The sequence below is a fragment of the Xiphophorus couchianus genome, chromosome 14 (assembly GCF_001444195.1).
Source record: "Xiphophorus couchianus chromosome 14, X_couchianus-1.0, whole genome shotgun sequence".
NCBI lineage: Eukaryota > Metazoa > Chordata > Actinopteri > Cyprinodontiformes > Poeciliidae > Xiphophorus > Xiphophorus couchianus.
The window spans coordinates 6,614,685-6,636,593 of NC_040241.1; the positions used below are offsets into that span (position 1 = coordinate 6,614,685).

A 21,909-nucleotide genomic window follows, 5' to 3' on the forward strand; every position below is an offset into this window, starting at 1 on the left:
AATATGTATATATGGTTCTCTTTTCAAATATAAATATTCTTCCACTTTAATTCATGAGAAACAGTCAACGGAATGCTTCTGAGTGACAACAAGCCTCAACTGTTTATATTTGAATTTACATGAATGAATAATGAGTCCAGTTTTGAATCCAGCTTTAGCTGAAGACAAGGAATCCCCTCCCCCCAAAAAAAGGTAAGCCCATGAAAACTGATTCGTCAACTACAGTTGGCGTGATTTGCCTGCTGGCATTCTGCATAGAAGGGAAGTATTAATTTGAACATATGCAGAAGTGAAATTGCAGAGGATTTAAAATGTGTACAAGCTTCATTTTTAAATGGCCATCTACCTAAAAAGAAAGTAACTTGCTCAGAAGAAATGAAAAAGGTTCCATTACCCAGCAGCATCAATTTGCACACCTTTAAACTAATTCTTGTCAAAGAAACTTTTGATTCTGATAAATCTGCCTGTCAGCATGCAACATGTGCATTGAGGAATAAGCAGATTGTCCTTACAGTACATCCAGAACACAACCACCTTATCTTTACCTGGATAGTGTATATTTTTACATCCACGTGTGCCAAGACTGAAAACTTTTCAGGTGTATTTTCTTCTAAACTCACAATCTTTGTTTTCCTGCCTTCAAATGTCAGTGTATGTTGCCAGAGAAGAGCCCAAAAGTCCCCACAACGCACTGGAAGGTAATGAAACAGCCTCACAGAGTTGTTTTATTAAAGGGGCAGTATTATGGGAAACTGACTTTTAAAAAACAAATGTTTACATCCATGTTATCATTCCCTCATGAAAAAACATGCCTGCAGGGTTGCTCTGATTCTTTCACACTTTTGAGAAATCTGTTAATCTCCCGTGGCAACCGTTTAACTGTGCTAAATGCCTAGTTGAGACCTAGCGGCGCATTTAAGATCAAGCTCGTCCTCAAAGCTGCAGTTTTCAAGCCGAGCACCCCTACCTGCTCCTCTGCTCCTTCAGACTAGCCAGCAGCAACTAGCAAACATCCGGTGCAACTGCACCAGGTGTTCCACCAGCTGGTAAAAACATAGTTAAAGAGTTAATGTAGGAGCCTTGTTGTGATGACTTCCTGAAGGAGCTGTTCCAGTAAGAGCAGGAGCTTCTTAAAGAGACAGAGGCCCAAATTCAAGGCTTTACATAAAAGCCATATTTAATAAACGCAGCATTTTTATAACAACTGAAGGTAACATAGTTACTTCATTGCGCTATGAAATGGCTCACATATTACTGCCCCTTAAAATTCTTATTTTTGCACCAAAAGTTGAACTTTAGTGTCCCCATTTCAGACACAGCTAAGCAATGGAGCCAGTGCCGACCGTCCCACAGTATTCCATCCTGGAAGAGGAAAGTCAACGCTCCCTGTCCAGAGCATTGGCCCCAGCCCTGACCCCGACCCCAACTCTGACCCTGACTCCAGCCCCAACCTCTCCTCAGAACTCCCCTCTGGTCGCTGCAGGCACAGATCTTCTCCACAAGGTGGAAAACATCCCCACTCGGTTTGAGCCAGCTCCCCAAACGGGCCATACGATCTTCAAGGAGCAGCTGTTCTGTTCTTACGAGGTCCACAAGCTGAACGTTGATACTGCTGCAATACCACCCTCACCGCCAGCTGCAGAGATGCTAAGGGGGACCATCGATTACGTTCAAAGCAACCAACCAGTGGCGTACAGTCACTTCCCCGGCCTCATGAGCCCCTTCCAGGGCCCCATGTGGAACCCACCAATCAGAGATTTTCCTCCTGCCGTTTGTCCCAAACCTTGGAACTGTCACGGTTTCGCATCTCCCGGTACCATGGTTTTTGGCGGTTTGCCGCCGATACACTTGGAACCCAGGGCTCCCGGAAACTCCTGCATGGTGAACATGGGTTACCTGCCTCCCCCGCCTCCGTTTAGCTTCAGTTTGGGGCCCTGCATGGTGATCAACATGCCGGAGTTCTGTCACGGCGCGTGTTTGCCTCCTCCCCAAATGTTCGTCGCACCTGAAGGTTATCCCGGCTGGTGCATGAGCCTCCCATTGGAGGCGTTCTACCAGACCTGCAGACCAGTTCTGTAAGGATGATAACACAATGCTAATCACACAGGGTTTATGGTCGGTTCCTTAGTGTGCTAAATCTGGCCCGCAGGGTTTATAGCAGAAAAGACAACATGGTGCTGAACGGTACTCAGATGTTGGAGGACAGGAGGAAGGAAAAAGGTAAGTGATCAGGAGTTGTTCTGGAAGAGGCAGAGGTATAAAGTCGAGTGAGTTTATTTGTACCGTTCAACAAAGTGCTTTAAACCATAAAAACATCAGCCACTTATAAAACAAGCGATAAACATTACATTTTGTCAAGTGCCATCATCAAAATTATTAATACACATCGGATATGTTGATCAAAGTTCCAGAGGTTACAAATCAAACACGGCTGGTTTTTAAAGGAGCTCAGTGTTTCAGCAGTTTTTTTGTAGTTTTCTAGAAGTTTGTTCCAGATTGGAGGGGCGGAAAAACAGAATGCTGCTTCTCCGTGTTTTGGTTCTGGTTCTGGGGACGCAGAGCAGAACCCGAACCAGAAGACCATTCACGCCAGAACCGCCCCTCGGTTCTCGCTGTTCTCTCTTCCTCACAGAAGAACACAAAGTTTTCCCACCCGACAAGACCAAGGAACGAGGCAGCCGAGTTTCCCCAACACCTCTGGCCGCTTTTCAGGATCGGATGCAAATGGTATGGACCTGGGATGACAGCGAGGACGTCCCCAATGCCATCTGTCTCAAGGTTCCTGAGTTTTAAAGCAAACCACACGTAGAAAAACACTCAACTCAGAAATGCTAAAAAAAAAAATATATATATATATATATATATATATATATATATATATATATATATATATATAAATCCGCAGGTTGAAATGACCGTTTTCGTTGGCGCTTTAAAACTAAGTCAATATTTCCACGCAGAGAGAAGAAAATGAGACTCCAGCGACAGAAACCAGCTCCTTCATGGATCATCAGGACGATTTGGGCAATGACACAAACTCGGTCAGAAATATAAGCTATTATTATAACACATGAACCAGAATTTTTGGTATCAAAAATTTCTTTGATGCATTTATTGAATTTTTTTTTTTTTTTTTAAAGTCAAAGTGACCAGTGTACTGATTCAATAAGGGCTTTTTTTGTTTGTTTGCTTATTGTTTTGTGGTAAATTGCAGAGCTTGTGTGCACGGTCAGCCCTTATAGAGGCTGAAGTCATGATAGCCTCTTAAGAAGATTAAAACTGAAGGTGCTCCATGTTCATAGGTTCTGGTAACTTGAATTTCTTTAAATCAGGCAGCATAATGTGTTAATTTTGGAGAATTTTGAGCCTACTTTATGCGGGCAAGCATGTTCTATTACGGCACTTTCTTTACTTTTTTAAAAAAGTTGTTAATCACAGTTTAAGAAAAGGAGAGCTACTTTCTCCACGTAGGGAATGTGAAAAAAGTTGGAGAACTTTTTTCTGCTTAGTAAAAGAAATCAATCCATCCATCCATCCATCCATCCATCCATCCATCCATCCATCCATCCATCCATCCATCCATCCATCCATCCATCCATCCTCCCTTTCTCCCTCCCTCCCTCTTACACTCTTGTCCTTGATTGGATCGGGAGTGGTGCTGGTGCCTATCTCCAGCTAACGTTCCAGGCGAGAGGCGGGGTAGTAAAAGAAAACATCTGTTTAAGTTTTGTGTTTTGTAGATTTTGTGTGATTATTTTTGTCTAATATACGAATTTGTTCAATGATCTGAAATTCATTTTGACACACACAAAAAAACAAAAACAAGAGAACTCTTAACTGGACTGCACTCAAAATCTGGTCTCCACTTTATACCTTGCACATGTACAGAGCTAAATAACTTATATTTTACTGTCATTCCTGCACTTTATATTTTATATTTATATTTATATTCATATTTTATACTGTATTTTATTTTATTCTGGAGTAACCTCACAACATTGAAAGCTCAAAACATTGTCCTGAGCCGTATGCAACGAAATTTCGTTCTGTATACACCCTGTGCATGCAAAATGACAATAAAGTCAGTCTAAGTCAGTCTAAGTCTAAGTCTAAGTCTAAGAAATGTTCGCCAAATGGAATGACTGACTAAAAGTTATCAAAATAACTGAAGACATTTAACAGAAGTTCAAGTCGTTGCATATTTAAGGTCGGTAACTGTGCAATCACATTTACAACAAAGACATTTTACTTGTTCTATTGAAAACTGACATGTCGGCCTTTTTTTTTTTTTACCATCAGTTGGACATGGATGACATGAACTGCCTCTTTACTTCAGACCTGAACACCTTTGACTTCACTCTGGAAGACCTGCAGGTAAGAGATGATAGGCAGACATTAAAGCTGTTGATTTATTGCTACAAAAAAGAATAAGCAGTAAGGAAAGTTTGAAAATAACATTTTCCTCTGTCTGTGCTTGGGCACAAGAGTCTTCTAACTTCATATTTGCAGCAAAGTGGCTCAAGGACAATAAATCCGGGGCTTAGGAGTGACTTTCACAAAGCCCTGACATTAGTACGATAGGAAACGTGTGGGCAGAGCTGGAAATATGTTTGTAAGCAAATCAACCTTTAAATTCGACTCAGTTTCATCCGTTCTTGTCTGGAAGAACGGGTCAAAGTTCCTGCTGTTTATTCCGAGTACTAAAAACATCTGACCCAAGTCAAAGACTTCAGAATGCAATTCTACGTCTAAGCTCCAGGGACACTTTGAAGACAGTTCAAGCTAATTCTCCAGTTATTATGGAGTTTAGCAAATGTAAATAATTTTAGTAATCCTTACTGACCTAAAACTGGAAAGGTTTTGTCTGATTTAATGAGAGATGTTGAGATGCAGAAAGCAGCTGCCCAATTATGTCCATAAAAAAAATTAATCATTTGTTTCTGTTTAAAGACTGAAACTAACAATTCCCAATTAAATAACTTGCCCAGATGTTCAGTACTGGAAAGCATTAGGTTTTTTTGAATTTATTTTTGATTTGATCTCACAACTTTTTTCCAGAGATATGAGTTATTTTAGCGTTAGCATTAACTTTGTCAGGAATTAAGTTATAACTTGGCTTTAACCCAAATAGCTTAACAAACTTCATGTCTTGAACTGCAGTAGTGTACATCGCCTTCCACCCTATGTAATATTGTATACGTTTCTGATCTTGAGCCAAACCAAGTTGCCATGGCTTTTATATTTCTGAGGACATTTTGAAAAAGTCTACAGCAAGAGCCTATCTACTCAGAGAACCTGCTATAAAATTTACTCAAGTAATACCTACTGCATTTTGAGGTTTAGTGACCCAAAAATAACACTAATCTCAGAAGAAAAATTTAAATAGCTGCCAAAGCAAAGCAGTAAGACTATTATCTGATCAAATGTAAAAAAAAAAAAATAGCTAGTAACTATTTGACCACTTGAAGTCACTGAAAGACTTGAGTATTGGGTTTTATTATTTTTCCCCCCCAAAAAATGCAGTTGTGTCACAGCAAAAGGAAGTTTCTGTCTTCACACTACTGATCCTAATGTACATGTACTATACAAAGCTGGGGCAAATCATATGTACCTTCAAAGGACAGACGGGTAGGACTTCGTTTGATTAAACTGTTACTTTATGATGCTGTAATTGACGAGTCTCTTTCTTATGTTCCTGTTTGACCAACAGTCGCTTATGGAGGAGAGCTTAGATGAACCTGTAAATAAGAAAAATGCAGAGAAGACGCCTCCGCCGCAATCTGAAATTGAAAGAATAATCCAGTACCTGCTGTCAGACGCCCCAGTCACAGAATACGAGAGAAAATCATACCAAAACAAGCCAGATTTGCTAGCTGAGGAGGAACCGAAGAAGAACCTGCGTGGCTTCGCCGCATTCCAGCGGTCACCCTTAGAAGAAAAACTAACGTACCCGAACACGTCATTTCCTCTGGATAGACAATTTGAAGATCTGACCTGTAAGAATTCGAGGGACGTCAACGACGACCGCAGGAAGAGACGTGGTGAAAGAGACTCGAAGAAACGTGTTCTAAAAACGGAGACGCAAAGTCGAGAAGCGGCAAGAAAAAATGGCGCCCTTAATGACAGCAAATCGAATTTCCGCGCGGACATCGGATGGGGTCAGAGGGCGAGGGACCACACTAACGAACTGGACGGAGACGGTTACCCTTTCAGAGCTGGAGAGAGGAAACCAGCCGATAAAAATCAGGAATACCGAAAGTTCATGGACAAGTGGCAGGAGTCTAGAGTGCCACAAGGAAAACCTCTGGATTTCTTCAGAAGGATGGAAATCAGTACCGAATGGTTATCTAGCATAGAAGAAGAACTAAGAGAGGATGAGAGGGGGGAAACTTCCAAGGTTGCGAGACGAAAACCTCAAAGCAAAAAAGCAGACAGATTGAAGCCGGCGCCAAAGGCAACCAAACGCTCCTCGTCAAAGAAAGCAGCGGGGGAAGATTCAGGCAAACCTCTGCAGCATTGGAGCCTGATGAAAGGAGCGAGAGCAAGAGAGACAAAGCACAAAACAACTCAACCCGCTAAAGCATCCAGAAAAACAAAGGCAGAGGTTTACGAAGCCTGCTTTCCACCCAATCTGTCCACGAAGTCCAAAAGCAACACAACGGCAGGCAAGTGCAGTCGAAAGGCCAAATGTAAGCCAAAATGTCCCTCCAAACGGATGAAGACGCTCCCTTCTTTGAAAACAGTGGAAGGACGTCCGGAGTCAGACGGTTTTCTGTGTCCAGCATTAAGTGAAGTGCAGAAGCAGCAATGCGGTGCATTCCTGGGGGACAAAACAAAAAAGCAAAAACTTTCACAAAGGAGAGGAAATGGGTTAAAAATCAAGCCTGAAGCGATCAAAGAAGAAGCACATGAGGAGGAGGAAGAAGAGCTCACGAGAACAGCGAAGAAGCAGCAGCAGAGAAGCAATACCCCGAAAAAGAGGAAAGGGGGCTCCGACGAGACTCCGGAAATACTCTGTTCCAGTCTGGTGAAAAAGTGTCGGGACTCTGAGCAGAGAGGGCCCAAAATCAGAATAAGAAGGGAAAGAGGGACTTTAAGAGCAACCTGGCTTCATATAGAGTGACAAATAACCCCCCCAAAAAGCATACTTAAAAACATCACTTTATTCCTGAAATAAACAAGCACTTACAAAAAAAAACAAGCTTTAAGAATCACTTGCAATACATTTACAGTGTCGAGTTATTTTGGCGCACACACCACTGTCCCTCACAGAAATCACCTTTTTTTTTAATATAAATTATTTTTGGCTTTCAGCGGTAAAATGAACCTCCAATGACACAAGTATTTATTGAAAGATATATATATATATAAAAAAAGAAACAAACACCAGTAAACATACAGAGCCACTGCGGAGGAAAGCTCCGCCTTCTCTTTGGGCGTTTCCACATTTGTGCAATTGATGCTCGACTTAAAAATATCATAAAACATATAAAAATAGAACTCTTTGGGTTTGCTTGGTTCTGACGTGATCGGAGGGTGAAAACCGTGAGATGAGAACCACCAGTCACTAAACGCTCATTCAAACTTCTTGTTGTGTTGTAGAAACCCGTTGGCGCCGTGCGTCACGCCGTTATTGTTCACGGCCTTCCCGTTGGCTGCCGCAGCAGCGGGCAGCGGCTGTGGCCCCGCCTCCTCGCCCTGCAGGTAGTCGTTCACCACTTTCTGATAGGTCGGATGGGTCGTCAGCACTCGCAGCAGGCTTTCTGTCAAACATTTAGACACTTTGGTTTTAGTCCGAAATAAAGCGTCGTGTGTGATCGACAAAAAACAAACAAACAAACAAACAAACAAAAAAACGTTGTGAATGCGCACCTTCGGTTAGCATCCCCTGACCGGAGGCCTCTGCATACAGAGGACTAGTGTTGTGCTGTGGAATGCCAAGCAGCGCCCCCATGAGGTCTGAGAGCTCCTCTGCACTTAGGCTGCCTTTTGACTCCTGGTCAAACAGCTGGAAGGTAGGAGAACAAAGGAGTCTGCAGTCAAATTTAAGACTTTTTTAATTACACCTTCAGTAATGTTTAACTCCAATCAAGACTTAAACAACAAGAATAACTGAGAACTTCCTGAGATTACTTCTGGTTGTGGCTCTTGGCTGCAGTTTTGTGCTTTTCACACTGCACATGGTTCTCTACAGCCGTAACTGCCATAGTGCCAAGCTCAGTTTTTATGTATTTGTTTATTTTTTTCCCCACAGTATACACTGTGTGTTACAGACATTTTAAGGCCTTAATTTTAGGTCTGTGAATTTCAGACTTTTTAAGGATTCGGGACATCCAGATTAAAACGTACATTTCTAAAAATGTGTCGCGCTCAAATTTAAGACCCATAACTTCTGTGAAACAAGCAAGACACTTACTGTAAAAGCAGAGTGAAGCAGGGCCTTGAAGTTTGTGAAGTCGCTAAGGGCCGAGACGCTGAAGTAAAGTTGTCTGAGGTCCACCGTTTCATCCTGATGATGAACACAAAGAAAGAGGTTACACATGTGACCAAATATTTCATCTGAAACTTTATTTTTAAAGATTTCCTTTTTTTTTTATGCTGAAATTAAAATCATATTCACAGATTACTGCATAAAATACTCTGAAAACAGAGCAAATTCCTTACTTTACCACACTTTTAGGGGCCATGATTGTTTTGTATGGTTGTTTAAAGGAAAGGCTAAAAGCTTCATTAAGACAAGTTTCAAAATTTTTTGAAGCTTCTGGGTAGGGTTGAAACGATTAATCGGATTAATCATGACGAATCGATTATTGAAATAATCGTCAACTAATTTAATAATCAATAAATTGTTACAGACACACACACACGCACAAAAGGCCATTTCTTAAAAAACAACATTCAGAGCAGTGATTAAGTCAAAGCTGTACAAAAAAAGATACATTTTGCATTCAAGATAGAAACACTCTTGTCTATGTGTTTCACCCAAAACTCAAATTCACAAAAGTAATGCTACATTATTGCATTTAAGGCAATAAAATGTTCTCATTTAAAAAGGAAGTGATTTGGTTATTTACATATTTAAAGTATTTCTAACAGCGTATAAAACGTTAAATGACAAATCTGTAGAATGTGCCAATTCTTTTGATCAGATTAATCAATTAATCATCAGAATAATTGATTAATCTTAATAATTGTTAACTGAAGCCCTACTTATGATGTAGAAGGTGGCCTGTAACATCCAACATCACAATATTTAAAACACAGAGAATGTGAAACAAAAGAAAACATTTTTTTTTTGTTTCATTCAGACCCGAAGAACTGACTTCACCTTTGAGTACAAGCCACAGATGGAGACAGCCGTTTGTTTATCCTTCAGGGAGAAAATAGAGGTGAGCTCGTCTGCACTGGCCTTTGACCCCAGAGCTCCAGACCGACACCTGTCAATCATTTTGGCCAGAGCTGCTTTGATTTCACGAGCTTCCAGTCTGAGAGACAGAAAGATGCGAAAAGGAAGACAATGGTTAGTTTAAATAACAATAAACAGCTTTGGTTTAGAGATTTAAAAATCAAGAGAAGAGATCTTACCCATTTTTACGCAGAAGAGACAATGTTACCCTGCCAGGCGATTCCAGCGGTAGAGATAGGCCACCTAGTTTGCTCACAGGGACCCTGCCCTCCATCACATGGTCCGTGGCTGGGACTCCTAAAGCCCTGTGGAGCAGTGAAGGGCCGTTAGGAAACGGATCAGGTCGTGGACGTTTTAGTCAGAAACTAAAGTGTATCTTTACTGCTAATCAAAAACAATTTAAAGCTTAAATACGGTTCAGCTGCTACATCTGGTGGCGGAAATCTGCAAGCGTTTCTCAAAGTCAAGTGATATAATGAAACAGGAAAAAAACAGTTTTTCCTGTTCGAAAACGTCGCTGCTGTGTTATTAATATGGTCGATTGTGCCTAGACTCTGGCTAAATGGTCCAAAAATCAAAATCACTTCATGTGTTTTCTGTGTCTAGTCCTGTCTGTCTCGATAACAAATTTTGCAGGATGGTAAATTGTCCCAGGAATAATTGCGATAAGCGATAATATCGTGGTTTTGATACCATTTTCAAGTCATATATTGATAACGGCATAATAATACTAGTTCACCTTCGCAAAGACAGAGAAACTTTAATTTTGTGAAGAACTTTTAACACTGGAACTGGAAGATATTTTAATTACCCCAAATTAGAGATTCACAATATATCGGCACCAGCGTCAGTATCGGCAGATTTTGGTCATTTTCTAACATATCGGTATCGACTGAGTCAATATGAACAACCAATATTTATTTCCAGCTTGATGCCGTTCGTTTCTCGTTGGGTTTTTTTTTTCCCTAAAGGTGTCAAAACAGTTTAAGCATTTATACAATATAGGTAAATATTGGTTATTGGCCAATATTTGGATATCAATATCGGCCCAAATTTTCATATATGGGTGAAATTAAATCTAAAATAAAACACGACAACCAAAAACAATAAATAAAAACTACTTACAATCAAAACCAGAAATACAATGGATTAAGACTTCTCTGTAAACAAAATTGGCCTTCAAAAGATATTTTGAAATGATCAAACTCATTTTAATTTATCATGCGATTCATTGATTAGTTGCTTATTGCGGCAGGCGTGGTCATCTCCTTACTTGGCCATGAGTCTCTGAACATTGTCAGCGTACAGGCTGGGGTCCTTCTTCTCCTCCTCAGACGGGTTGTAAACAGGCAGGTACTGCAGGACAACAAAAGAAATCATTTACTCGCAGTTTCAGTTTTTTTAAAAACCTTTTCTTGAGAGGTTAAAAGAAAACGAAAAGAAAAGTGGCCGATATGGGTAAATACAGCTTCATATCTGCTGCACCTCTTAGAGCAGCCGACAGAGAACACACCCTGAGTACACATATTTATGACTTTATTGTGAGGAAACAGGGTGGGGAGGGGGGTCATATGGTTCTTACCTCAACAGTCATGTTTGTATAAAACTGTGAAGCAGTGTGCCACAGTGCCTCGGTCCTAAAAAATAAAGACAAAACGATGAAACGACACAGTTGTGAGAATGCATAGTGTGCTAATTATGACAGGAAACTCAAGAAGAAAACTTGAGAGCCAGTCTAAATCAGACACCAGCTTCTTTCTCCGGTTATAAACCTGCTTAAATACTTGGGGTTGAACCAGTGAGACTGAATTATCAAAGATAAAAATCAGTGTTGTTGCAAAGCAAGGAATTATTTTAAACAAGCTATGGAAGATTAAGAAAATAATTAAAATAAGAACTGCCAGATTGAATGTGCTTAATTCATCAAAACGTAATCTGTAGTATTGAAAACATGAAGCCTAATGCAACTTCTTTAAATGTACCTGTCACATCTAGGAAAATGTAAAAATTTCCAACAAGATGTCAAAATATTGTTTTCCTCAGTTTCTTCCAGACTTGTACATAAAGCAACCAAAACAATTTTTCCTCATTTCTGCCTCTCAGTCTGATCAGTTTCTAAAGGAGCATTTTAATAGAACAACGACCTTCAGGTATTAGCAGAACTTTTCTTTGTTATTGTTGGTTTCAACTGAGGTTCTCCAAAAAGTCAGAGCTGAGTTGGTCCAAAAGGCTGAAGCAAATAGCTAGTCTGGGAGCAGCCAAGGTAACAGCAGCGAGCTGCAGTTTCAAAGTCCAATACAGTCTTAATAATGTCCTCGCATTTTATGCAAATGCTACTTTATGGCCTTTATACAGTGGATGCAAACTTACATAGAAGCTGAATTGGACGCTGTGAGTCACAAATTATCCGTGTCAAATGCAAACTGATACTATAATATTTAAAACGTTTATAGCAAGCCTGCGTTCAGGAAAGAGGCAAAGCAACAGAATGCAGTCGAGATGGATTTATTTGAAGCTGCAGGTCACATTTGAACCGACACCCATTTCACAGTGAGACGAAATTTATTCTATTAAAATTTATACTTTGGGCAATTCCAACACTCATACCAGGTAAAGGGGTGACAAAACAAAACAAGAAAGTATTTCATACACAAACCTAACACAAAACAATAAATGGTACCAATAAATATTGGTACCATTTTTACTTTAGGATTTTATTGTATGGTCCCTCTGCCTGAAAGAATGTTTAACTAAATGTCGCAATGTAACTGAAACAAAGAACTGAACCAAAAAGCATTTGTTCTGTAAATAAATACAATATCAATAATTATTTATTAGGGATGGAACCCCTGGTCTCCATCACATTTTCGACAGGCAACACTTTTAGGCCAGTTTTCACATGGTTTCACCACCTCCAGCCTGTATTTCCTGTAAGTTGTCACCTGTTTTACTGCAGACAAAATTCTATTTAAATTTGATTGGTGTTTAAAGGTTTAGCAAGTAGCATTTGAGGAAACTGATGAGACCCTTTGAGACTACATATGGCAGACCACTTTGGTCTCGATCCCCCACAAAATTAGCTGTTAGCTTTCAGGTCCAGCTAATATGGATTCATACTAAAATACGATGTTACGCTAAACTAGGCTATTAGCTATGGACCACCTTTTGACCAATGTGAAATCACCTGGAACTGTTTTCAATCTTTATCCCCGTTGACAAATGTCATACAAATACATCTATTAATGTTCATATTGATGAACTTTGTTGCCATCAGGTGGTCCGGGTGTGAATAACATCAGATTGTGGCTTTACGCTGTATTTTACGTTCTTTGATAGATGGGAATAGAATAATCTACAATACAATTGATCAAAACAGTATTACCAACTATAGACTTACTTAACTAAAGCGATACAAAGCATAACCTCCGATTTAGCTGATTAAATGATCTGACATTATGAATGTTTGTGGCTAATTAGACCAATCTAGTGCACTTTTATACCAACACACTTACATTTCTACCTCCTTTTAATCAAATCCCATACAAGCTTAATTCACTGCAATGCAACACAAGCCTGAGAAGACACAAAAATAAGCTAGCTTAAGGAACTCACCATGACGCCCCTTTATATGTCCATCGAACGGTGTCCTGAGGAAGAGCCATAAAAACACAGATCAAACAGTGTAAGCTGGACAAAAATGGTTTTATCTCAGACCGGGGGGTTTTATATGCCTCCCATTTCCCCATGTTACACACAGTGATATTTGCAGTATGCAAACACTGAACTAAACAGTGTTTGCAGTCATCTTTAGAAACATGACTCCAAACAGTCAAAAATGCCAGCTGGAAGAGACGAGCTGGCAAACAGCACACAGCTTTTATTGTGCACATCTGCGAATGCAAGTTCACACATGTGTACATATGATGCAATACCAAAAACAACAAGAACAGTAAAAATAGAGCGGAGGCACACACTGTTGTTAAATGCAATCAACTTCGCTGGCTGCTGTTCCCTTTCTACAGCTCTCTAAAATCATGGTTAGAGCCACCAGAAGCCAGCGACTGATCCGACTCATGGTTCACCAGTGGGTCATTTGCACGACATCTTGGTACGTCAACAACACTCAGCATTTTTTGGAAAACAAACATTTGCATTCCTGTGGTTGAACCACTTCCTGTGGAGCTTTCACACCTGGATTAGGGATTAAAACTTGCAACATTTGTCACATTTTCAGCTGATCCAGTTAGCTTTCACACTTCAGTGGGTCAAACGATCCCAACACTTTGAAAAACACTTTGAAATCCTCTCTCTCTCCCCTCACCTGTGGTGGTGGTGGTGCTGTGCCAAGAGCTCCTTTAGGAAACAACACAAAAACCTCGGAAGAAGGTAAACGTGCGGCAAACTAATGGTATATGAGGGCCGGTTTATTCCAGTTTGATTATCATAGTTCAGACTTTACAAGGACTGCGACACAGACTGACCAGGCCAAACAATGCAATGGTGCCAACAATAAACGGCACCACAACACAGTCAACAGAAACTGTGACCAGCCCGAGCACCCGCTTCCTCATACACAAAGTCAGCGCACAGTAACCTTCCCATTCATACTTGGTGACCGTCACGCCCACATCGACACACCCACCACCCAAGTGTCAAAGCCGCATGCTCCTGTCACATCAATAATTACTTATTTTATTCATATGGCTCTTACAAAAGTCATGAGCGGAATTTCCTTGTTCGTGAAATGTTAACAAAAATGGAGTGGCGTCAGATTTTAGCGGCTGTGGGATTTTTGTTTTGTTTTGGTGAAGTACCACAAGACATTTCTCTCAAAAAGACTCTTGTGTTTGTTTCAGTTACATTTACCCAGAATGCCATGCACTATCGTATGTTTCCTCCTCTTGGAGTTGTCCAGCGTTCACATATGCATTCGAACCGCACCAGAGTCCAAGTCAACCAAACCGAGACCTAGGTTTCTAGGCAGACTGGAGTTTGCTTTTTTTGGTCTGCGTCAGAATTTGATTACGCATTCTCACCTCCTCAAATGAACCGGACTTCCTCGGCAAATAAACCAGAGTTTGATTAAAGCGGACTAAACAGGTCCGGTGTGAATGGAAAGGCTGAAAAGTGTTAGGAGACCTGCAATTGCATGCACTAAACAATGAAAATTAGGGATTCGAATATTTACATCCAACGGGGACGTAAACTCTTCTCCCCATTTATTGCACTCACCACTTTGTTTGGGTAGCGCAGAAGAACTGGTTGCACAGGGACTCCAGCGAGAAAAGCACCTGACATCAGGAGACAAAGGAAAAAATGTCTTAGAAAAGTACTAAGTCGTCAAGAAGCAAAACAAGAAAATGAAACCTCTCCAATCCTTGAGCAGTTCCTGCATGATTCGTGCAAACGGACTGGTTTTACTGAACCAGACAGGACGGTCTTGCTCAGGATGACATTGCGTTTTCTGTTTGTGGCGCTGTTCTCACCGCAGACACCTACCAGGCTTGAACTTGATGAGCGCTCGGCCATTAGTCGTGGTTCCCTCTGGAAACATGAGCATCTAGAAAAGTTGCTTCATTTATGAATTCAGTCAAGTGATAGCATCTCAACAGCATTTCAAGAACTATCTAACATAATTCACCACCTATTTTGAGCCACAAAAAAAGTAAACGGTAGTTAAGAAGTGATGCCAAACATCAAAAATAATTCTATTAAACCAGCAGATTGCACAAAATAAATCTAGCACGGATTTTTCATATCACCGTTTTTTTCTTTGTTTTTTAAAAAAAGTGTACATTTCATAATCTATGATAAATTTGCATCATATAGTTCCTACTGTTTGACGTCATTAATGCTTTGCCTCCTCAATCTGTTGCCAACAACGGTTGCTAAGCAAGGCTAGCAGACGTTTTTTCCGTCACTTAAAAGAAAGTGACAGAAAAAAACTGAAAAATATTTTGTGCTTTCATAAATATTTCCATTTATGAAAAAAATACAAAGTGGACACTAAAGCCAGCCTTCATTCTTGATGAGGTCATAATAAGACTACTCAACAGAAAGACAAAAAAAACGAAACACATTTATTTTAAAACTATAAATTTACCAGGTTTTAATTCTGTTCTCAAGTTTGCACATAAATTTGACATTTAAAAGACTAAAGTGTTACTACATAATTCTGACTGAAAATGTTTTTTTAACAGAGGAAGAAATAACTAGGACTGAAACGATTAATCGTGATTAATCGATTACTTATATCGTCAACTAATTTAGTAATTGGTTAATCATTAATTGGAGCATACATACTTATAAAAGGCCATCTGATAAAAAAAAAACACAGCAGCAGTAGTTAAGCCAAAACTGTACAAAATATATACATTTTTGCAATTAAACGTAAAAAAAAAAAAAAAAGTATTATTGTTTGTTCTACGCAGAACTGAAGTGGCAGTTTAATTTCACTCGTTTCCAATTTTGTAAAAAACTCAAATTAAAATAAATAAATAATAATAAAAAAATCTTTCCCATTAATCACCTTTTTCTATCAAGTTATTTATTAATCAGTTAATCGAAATAATCCACAAATCAGCCCTACAATGTACTGATAGGTCAAACAGAAAATACTAAGCTTTTCACATTACTGAGAATATTTTCTAGCCTCCTTTGCTATATATTATCAAGCGCTCATTAGAAGAATGCTGCAAAAAATTGTATTTCCTTATTTTAGAAAAGGAATTGAATTATTTGTTTATTTGCATCTTTTAGTGCATTTTTAATTTTACATAAAAAGGCTTGGATGAAAAATCTGAAGATTGGGCCAATTTTTTATCCGACTAATCAATTAATCATCAGAATAATCGAGAACTAACACAAGAGGTGCATGAGCTGCACCGATAGCGTGACACTGAAGTGGACATGGCCTCTCCTACAGACGACCCCCTGACCTCGTACCTGGGGCCAGTAGCCTTTAGAGGTCAGCCTCTCGTTGAGCTTAACCACGGCCTCCTTCCTCGACTCCGGGTCTTTCCTGCTGACGAGCACAGACTGGTTGAACTCCAGCAGAGCTGAAACACATATCCAAGAGTATTATTATCATTTTACACTGTATCAAATCAGAACAAAGAAAAAAAAAAACTTTCGGATTTTATCGCGTAGCTATTCCCGAAGGAAATGAGGCAGGAAGTGCAAGAGCACGCCACAGCAGATTAGACGTCGATAGAAGAAGCCACTTGTTTACCTTTAAACTTCCTTGCATATTTCTGGCTTCTTTTTTACGGTGCGTCTCCAAATAGTTCTCTGGTTTGCGAGAGTTCAGTGGAAGGATTTTCAGTTATGTGCGTTCCAAGTGCGAACCGGGCGATGAACATGAATCAATCCCTCGGTCCTGCCGCTCCGAGGCTGTCAAAGTCAGGTCTGACCTGTGTGAGTCGGCCATTTCATCCAGATTCTCACATCAAACTAAACAGTGCTCTCATCTTGTCATCGTGAAACTGCAATTCCTGTCCGGTTGCATCATTTACTCGTGCAGTTATGTTCAACATGCTAAACGAAACTGCCCAGGAAAACAGATTGAACTACTGATTTAAAAGCGTGTACCTTCATGTATGCGTTCGTTTTTTCCGTCTCTGTAATGATGCGCGATGTCGAAGCGCCACCGAGCAGCAGTTTGAAAACGGAGAACTTTTTATTGTGAAAATGTGCGTTCCCCAACAGTTCACATGGAAATCAAAAGTCTGAAACATGATTATTTAAAAAAAACAATAACAACGGTTTGATTTGGAGGGAATCACGCTCATTTAGCAGTTTAGGTTTTGAACAGCTCTGGGCCAGTTAACCTCTTTTGCAAATTTATACATAATTACCCCGATTATGTGCAATTAGGCTCACTTGTGTTGCAATTTCAGCATGTCTTACTTCCATTCTACACCATAAAATAAAACACTTTAAAAGCATTATGCATCTGTTTTGTGGTTTGTAGGCTACTCAAGTTTCTTTTTTTTTATGAATTAGAGATATGAATAAGTATAAAACAGTTAAAATCTCACATCATTTTTCTAAAAAACTTTGAATTTCACCCCATTTCTTTTGGTTCAGATCGTCTTTTGAAACAACTAGACCTTTATGAATTGTGACCCCTAATCACACCGAGATAGCCTGCTTGAGAATATTGTTTGCTAGATGACTGTTTCAAACCTGCTTTGACAAATGATGAACTGACGAATGCGCCAACTCCGACACGGTTCAACCTGCTGTATCTCGGCAACGGCTCTTTGTCGAGACGGAGCAAAGAGCCGCTTTCATCAGCGGGACGAGCACATAAAAAGCCGTGACTTCAATTCTTAAATGATAAATTCTTAAGTCGACAGAAATACTTTAACATTAAAAAAAAAAGACAGCCAGATTAGCATTAAAACTACAATTTTCAGGAATTCATCTCAACAACGACCATGAGGTAGCTAATAGGAGTAAATGCACTAATAGTAATGCTTGCCTTTGACATTTTAAGCTGAATCTATAAACCCAATTTATGACTCCATTTATAAACACAGTGAGCTCTCACCAGCTGGGTGTTATAAATCTTTCTCTCAAAGCCTGAGTGACTCCATTAGCTCTGCTACAGGTTAACATCCAAACCTCAGAAATGCTGATCAGGATTTTAAAGATTGCTTGAAAACCTTTTTTTTTTTTTACAAGAAGGTGATTTCAGCATATTAGATTGAGACAAAGTAATTAAACCCCTTAACTACAACCCCCCAAAATACTGTGTTATCCAATGAGTCATTGTGGACGCCGCTGTTACACAGTTAATGCGTGAGAAAAAGATTTTCTGTCACACAAATATATTTTACAGTAGATTAAATAATTATTTGCTAGAAGACAGAATGACTCTGGCTGTAAATAATGAGCCAGTTCTTCTTCACTGGGCTTTCAGAAAAAAAGACAAACCCTGCTTCAACGCTGCCAACCTCATGATTGTACCGGAGTCGTAAAAGTGCAGCCATTTTACCTCCTATGACGGGCAGCTTCGTGTTCTCATACCGCGACACAACAGTTGCCAGCTGGGTCGGACAGAGAACCAGCATGTCCAGGAAGCCGCTGTGGGGCGCCACCACCAGGACCGGCGCCTCCTTCAGGTCGGCCCTGCGACCTTTTACTTTGACCCACGGGAAGCCCAAGGAGACGAACACGGCTCTGCTCAGGAGCAAGATGATGGGGTGGAACAGCCAGCGGCGCCAGCCCGCGACCGGCCGGGCGCGCTCTTCTTCGGAAAGGCCGGCCAGTCTTAGCCGGGCGATGGGCCACATGATGAGGAAGAATAAGGCCGCCAGCGTGACGCGTACAGGGACCAGGACGCTGCCCAGGATGAGCCCCTAGCGGCAAGGGAAAAAGAAGATTCTAGTAGTCATACAGTAAACATGTATTGTTGTGAAACCAGATAAGATAACAGGAATTCAGTTAGATTTTATGACTGATTTTGAAAACCTCTGCACACACCCTACCCAATATATATGAAAAATGTAGATAGTCCAGTAGAGTGCAACATGTCACGTTTCATTAACCATTCTTCCCACTATGCTGCCCTGCCCCAGCCATGTTTCTCTCACTGTTATGCAACTCTGTGGCATCAGTCACACCTGCCGATGATGAGGCGCTTTATGACTTGGCTATTGTTGGGTGTAAGAACTAGAAGAGGCACTTTGTTTCTATGTGAGATGCTGATGTAGGATTCACAAGTCAGGCCAGAAGCTACAGAACACCAAGATCTTTAAAAAGTGTTACTTAAAATAATTCATAATGCCTTTTTACAATGTTTCAGTAAGTAACAGAAACCCCATAAATAGCATGTTATTGTTCAGACAATGACATGAAACGTAGTCCTACAAAAATGCTGCACATTGTCTCATAAATGTGGCGCTTTGTCTACAAATGCAACAAAAGGTATTTTAGAAATTTTTCAAAACCTGTATTTTTTTCCTCCCCAATTGCTCTGTATATGAAATGTAATGTTATTCATGAATCTATTTCATATTTTATTAGCAAAAAAAAAAATATTTCTCCCAAGTCTTGTTTAATGCAAATTAACTATTTTTATTGCTACTTACTTTTCAACAGAGCCTATCATTTTCAGGCGGCAGCTGAGCGTCTCTTCCCTCTTGTGACCGAGTAGAAATAAACAGCTACCCGCTAATTGTAAACTTTCTCATTTAAATATAACATCAGCAAACTCACCCTGATCCTCTGCGCTCTGGTCAGCTTCACCTCGAAGATAAAAGGATGTGGGTACTCCTGTGTTGCCGTGCAACAGTCGCCTTTCTCCATGACTACGACCCGCAGCCGACAAGCTCAACTAAAACGTCTTTAAAAAAATTTTTTTTAAAAGTTGAAGACAAGTTCTTCGACCTAAACGTCCTTTTTTAAAAAAAACTTTCGGGGAGGATCCCCTGTTTGGAAACAAGCACGAGTTTCCGTCTCGCGCCTTCCTTGGAGTTTTAAAAAGTTGACGCTAAAATTGACAGACACGCGCGTGGAGGAAAACCGTGACAGACCGCGAGACCAAAGATTCACATTGAGCTTAAAAACAAACGCCACTGCTTTCTGTCCGATATTCTACCCTTAGTGTGAGGCCCGACCTGTCCTTCTTTCTCTGCCCTTCCCATCTTTCTCTGCCCTTCCCATCTTTCTCTGCCCTTCCCATCTTTCTCTGCCCTTCCCATCTACGTCTTGCTTTCTGAACTTACCTGTCCCCCCATCCCCCTCCCCCTCACACACACACACACACACACACTACGGTTTTGTTCGGGCGAGTCAGACCTGTCCCCGAAACTGAACGACGCTTCGAAAAATTGTTGTTGTATGTTAAAAAATAAGTTTCATTTACCTAGATTGCTGTTAACATGCGTTGCATCGTGTCATCCACAAGGGGGTGCTGTGCGCTGCTGCTGCTTCCCATGGATTTGATCTTCCATGTGAAAGGTCCAAGAGTTCTTCTGTCTTGGTATCATTTGACAGAATGTTAAATCAACTTTCAGGTGGTTCCAAGATCATGGAATTACGAAAACAGTATCGAAAATCATGTTTTTTGTTCTCTGATGCAATTCACATCCTTTCTACAATATTTAAATAGTGCCCTTTGGTTTCTAGCCCAAAGGTCGAGTTAGTTATTTCCATTATAAAAAGTGATTACAGCATTTGCTTGAAAGCTTTTTCAGAGTCAACGTGTTAATTAAATTTCAAACACTAAAGGTCTATTTTTCTTTATGTTTTACTTGGGAAAATTGGATAAAATTGTGATTTTACCATTAAAAAGGGCAGTCGTGATCTTTTTAACCATTTGGCTTACACAGGATATAACATTAATCACAATCAGTTGTCAGACCACAGCAAAAGTTTAGCTTTCTTGAAAGGAAATTGTGAAAAAGAGGTTTCCTGTAGTTCCTGACCAGGCAGCAGAGCTTTTGTCCACTCCTCCACACAGATCTTGTCCTGATCTTTCAGGTTTTGGGGCTGTCACAGACTCTCAGCCTGCCTCCCTCTGAGTTTCTATTGGGTTTAGGTCTGGAGACTGGCTAGGCCACTCCAGGACCTTGAAATGGGGCTCTCCTTAGTTTGTATGCGTTTCAGGCCTTGTTTACGCTGGTAGACCTGGCCATGACCCATCTTCAGTGCTTCCTCAGAGCATTGAAGATGCAGAGGAGGTTGCTTGCCAAAATCTCACAATACCTGGGCCCATCCATCCTCTCCTCAGTACTATGGAGTCAGTCTGTTCCTTTACAGAAGAGCACACCCAAAGCAGGAAGTTTCCACCCGATGCTTCACTGTTGGGATGGTGTTCTTGGGATTACTCATCCTTCTTCCTCCAAAACGTTCTAATCGCCGTCTTCCATGCCTTCTCTAGATTATTGAAATGGTCATTGGCAAACTCTTCAGGTCATTGATCAGATACTCCCATATAGCTTTGGGCTAATCCCCCAACTTTCTCCCGATCATGGATACTCTGCAAGGCCATCTGTTCCATGAAACCCCAGTCGGAGGGAGAATGACAGTCATCTTCCGTTTTCTGGTGTCAATAATCGTTACCTTCTCACCAATCTGTTTTCATATTGTCCTGTGGCCTATCCCAGCCTTGTGCAGGTCTATAATTTTGTCCTGAGGTTAGGACAAGCAGCTCTTTGGTCTTGCCAGTGGGGCTGAGATTGGAGTCTGATTTGTCTTCTTGTATGTTATGGCAGTTGACAAACAACTTTAAGGTGCATTACCACCACATTCTAGATTAGAGTATGGACGACACCCTACAATACCACTGTATCCTATCCAAAATATCTTCCACTTTTAGTTTGAGTACGATTATGCGGACAGGTGTCTTGTAAACGGGTAAACGTGTTCCATCAGGCGCAATTAACACAGGTAATGAGTGGAGGATGGGAGGGGTTCTTAAAGATGAAATAAGTCTGCGAGAGCCTGAATTCTTGATGGTTCGTTGGTGATCAAATCCTTATTTCAATCAAAAT

At 40.5% G+C, this 21,909-nt stretch overlaps 2 protein-coding genes across 3 annotated transcripts; one reads left to right on the forward strand and one right to left on the reverse strand.

The window, feature by feature from the left end:
* The first annotated feature begins 99 nt into the window (after positions 1-99).
* Positions 100-7,360, forward strand: LOC114157099 (uncharacterized). The gene is made up of 8 exons (XM_028037878.1): positions 100-192; positions 651-698; positions 1,314-2,075; positions 2,150-2,220; positions 2,633-2,778; positions 2,961-3,041; positions 4,300-4,374; positions 5,711-7,360. Exons 3-8 carry the CDS (start codon positions 1,327-1,329, stop codon positions 7,121-7,123), a joined length of 2,535 nt encoding a protein of 844 aa, XP_027893679.1. The 5' UTR covers positions 100-192; positions 651-698; positions 1,314-1,326; the 3' UTR covers positions 7,124-7,360.
* On the reverse strand, positions 7,151-21,262 carry lpcat4 (lysophosphatidylcholine acyltransferase 4). Of its 2 annotated transcripts, XM_028037938.1 has the most exons (14): positions 21,174-21,262; positions 19,631-19,637; positions 18,408-18,771; positions 16,352-16,464; positions 14,906-14,966; positions 14,639-14,697; positions 13,019-13,053; positions 10,989-11,043; positions 10,680-10,762; positions 9,586-9,711; positions 9,329-9,485; positions 8,417-8,509; positions 7,873-8,008; positions 7,151-7,763 (listed from the first exon to the last, which is right to left on the reverse strand). In XM_028037938.1, the coding sequence occupies exons 1-14, from the start codon at positions 21,245-21,247 to the stop codon at positions 7,576-7,578; spliced, it is 1,551 nt and encodes a 516-aa protein (XP_027893739.1). In that variant the 5' UTR covers positions 21,248-21,262; the 3' UTR covers positions 7,151-7,575. The 2 variants fall into 2 exon arrangements, with proteins under 2 accessions (XP_027893739.1, XP_027893738.1); XM_028037937.1 differs by lacking the exon at positions 21,174-21,262 and having other exon boundaries at positions 19,631-20,085.
* Positions 21,263-21,909: the final 647 nt, after the last annotated feature.

Coding starts and splice junctions, on each gene's coding strand:
- lpcat4 (XM_028037937.1), bottom strand. CDS start 19,720: ATGGAGAAAGGCGACTGTTGCACGGCAACACAGGAGTACCCACATCCT. Junction 18,772..19,630: donor CCAGAGCGCAGAGGATCAGG/GTGAGTTTGCTG, acceptor CCTTGCCGCTAG/GGGCTCATCCTGGGCAGCGT. Junction 14,698..14,905: donor GCTCATCAAGTTCAAGCCTG/GTAGGTGTCTGC, acceptor TCCTGATGTCAG/GTGCTTTTCTCGCTGGAGTC.
- LOC114157099 (XM_028037878.1), top strand. CDS start 1,327: ATGGAGCCAGTGCCGACCGTCCCACAGTATTCCATCCTGGAAGAGGAA. Junction 2,221..2,632: donor GGACAGGAGGAAGGAAAAAG/GTAAGTGATCAG, acceptor TCTTCCTCACAG/AAGAACACAAAGTTTTCCCA. Junction 3,042..4,299: donor TGGGCAATGACACAAACTCG/GTCAGAAATATA, acceptor TTTTACCATCAG/TTGGACATGGATGACATGAA.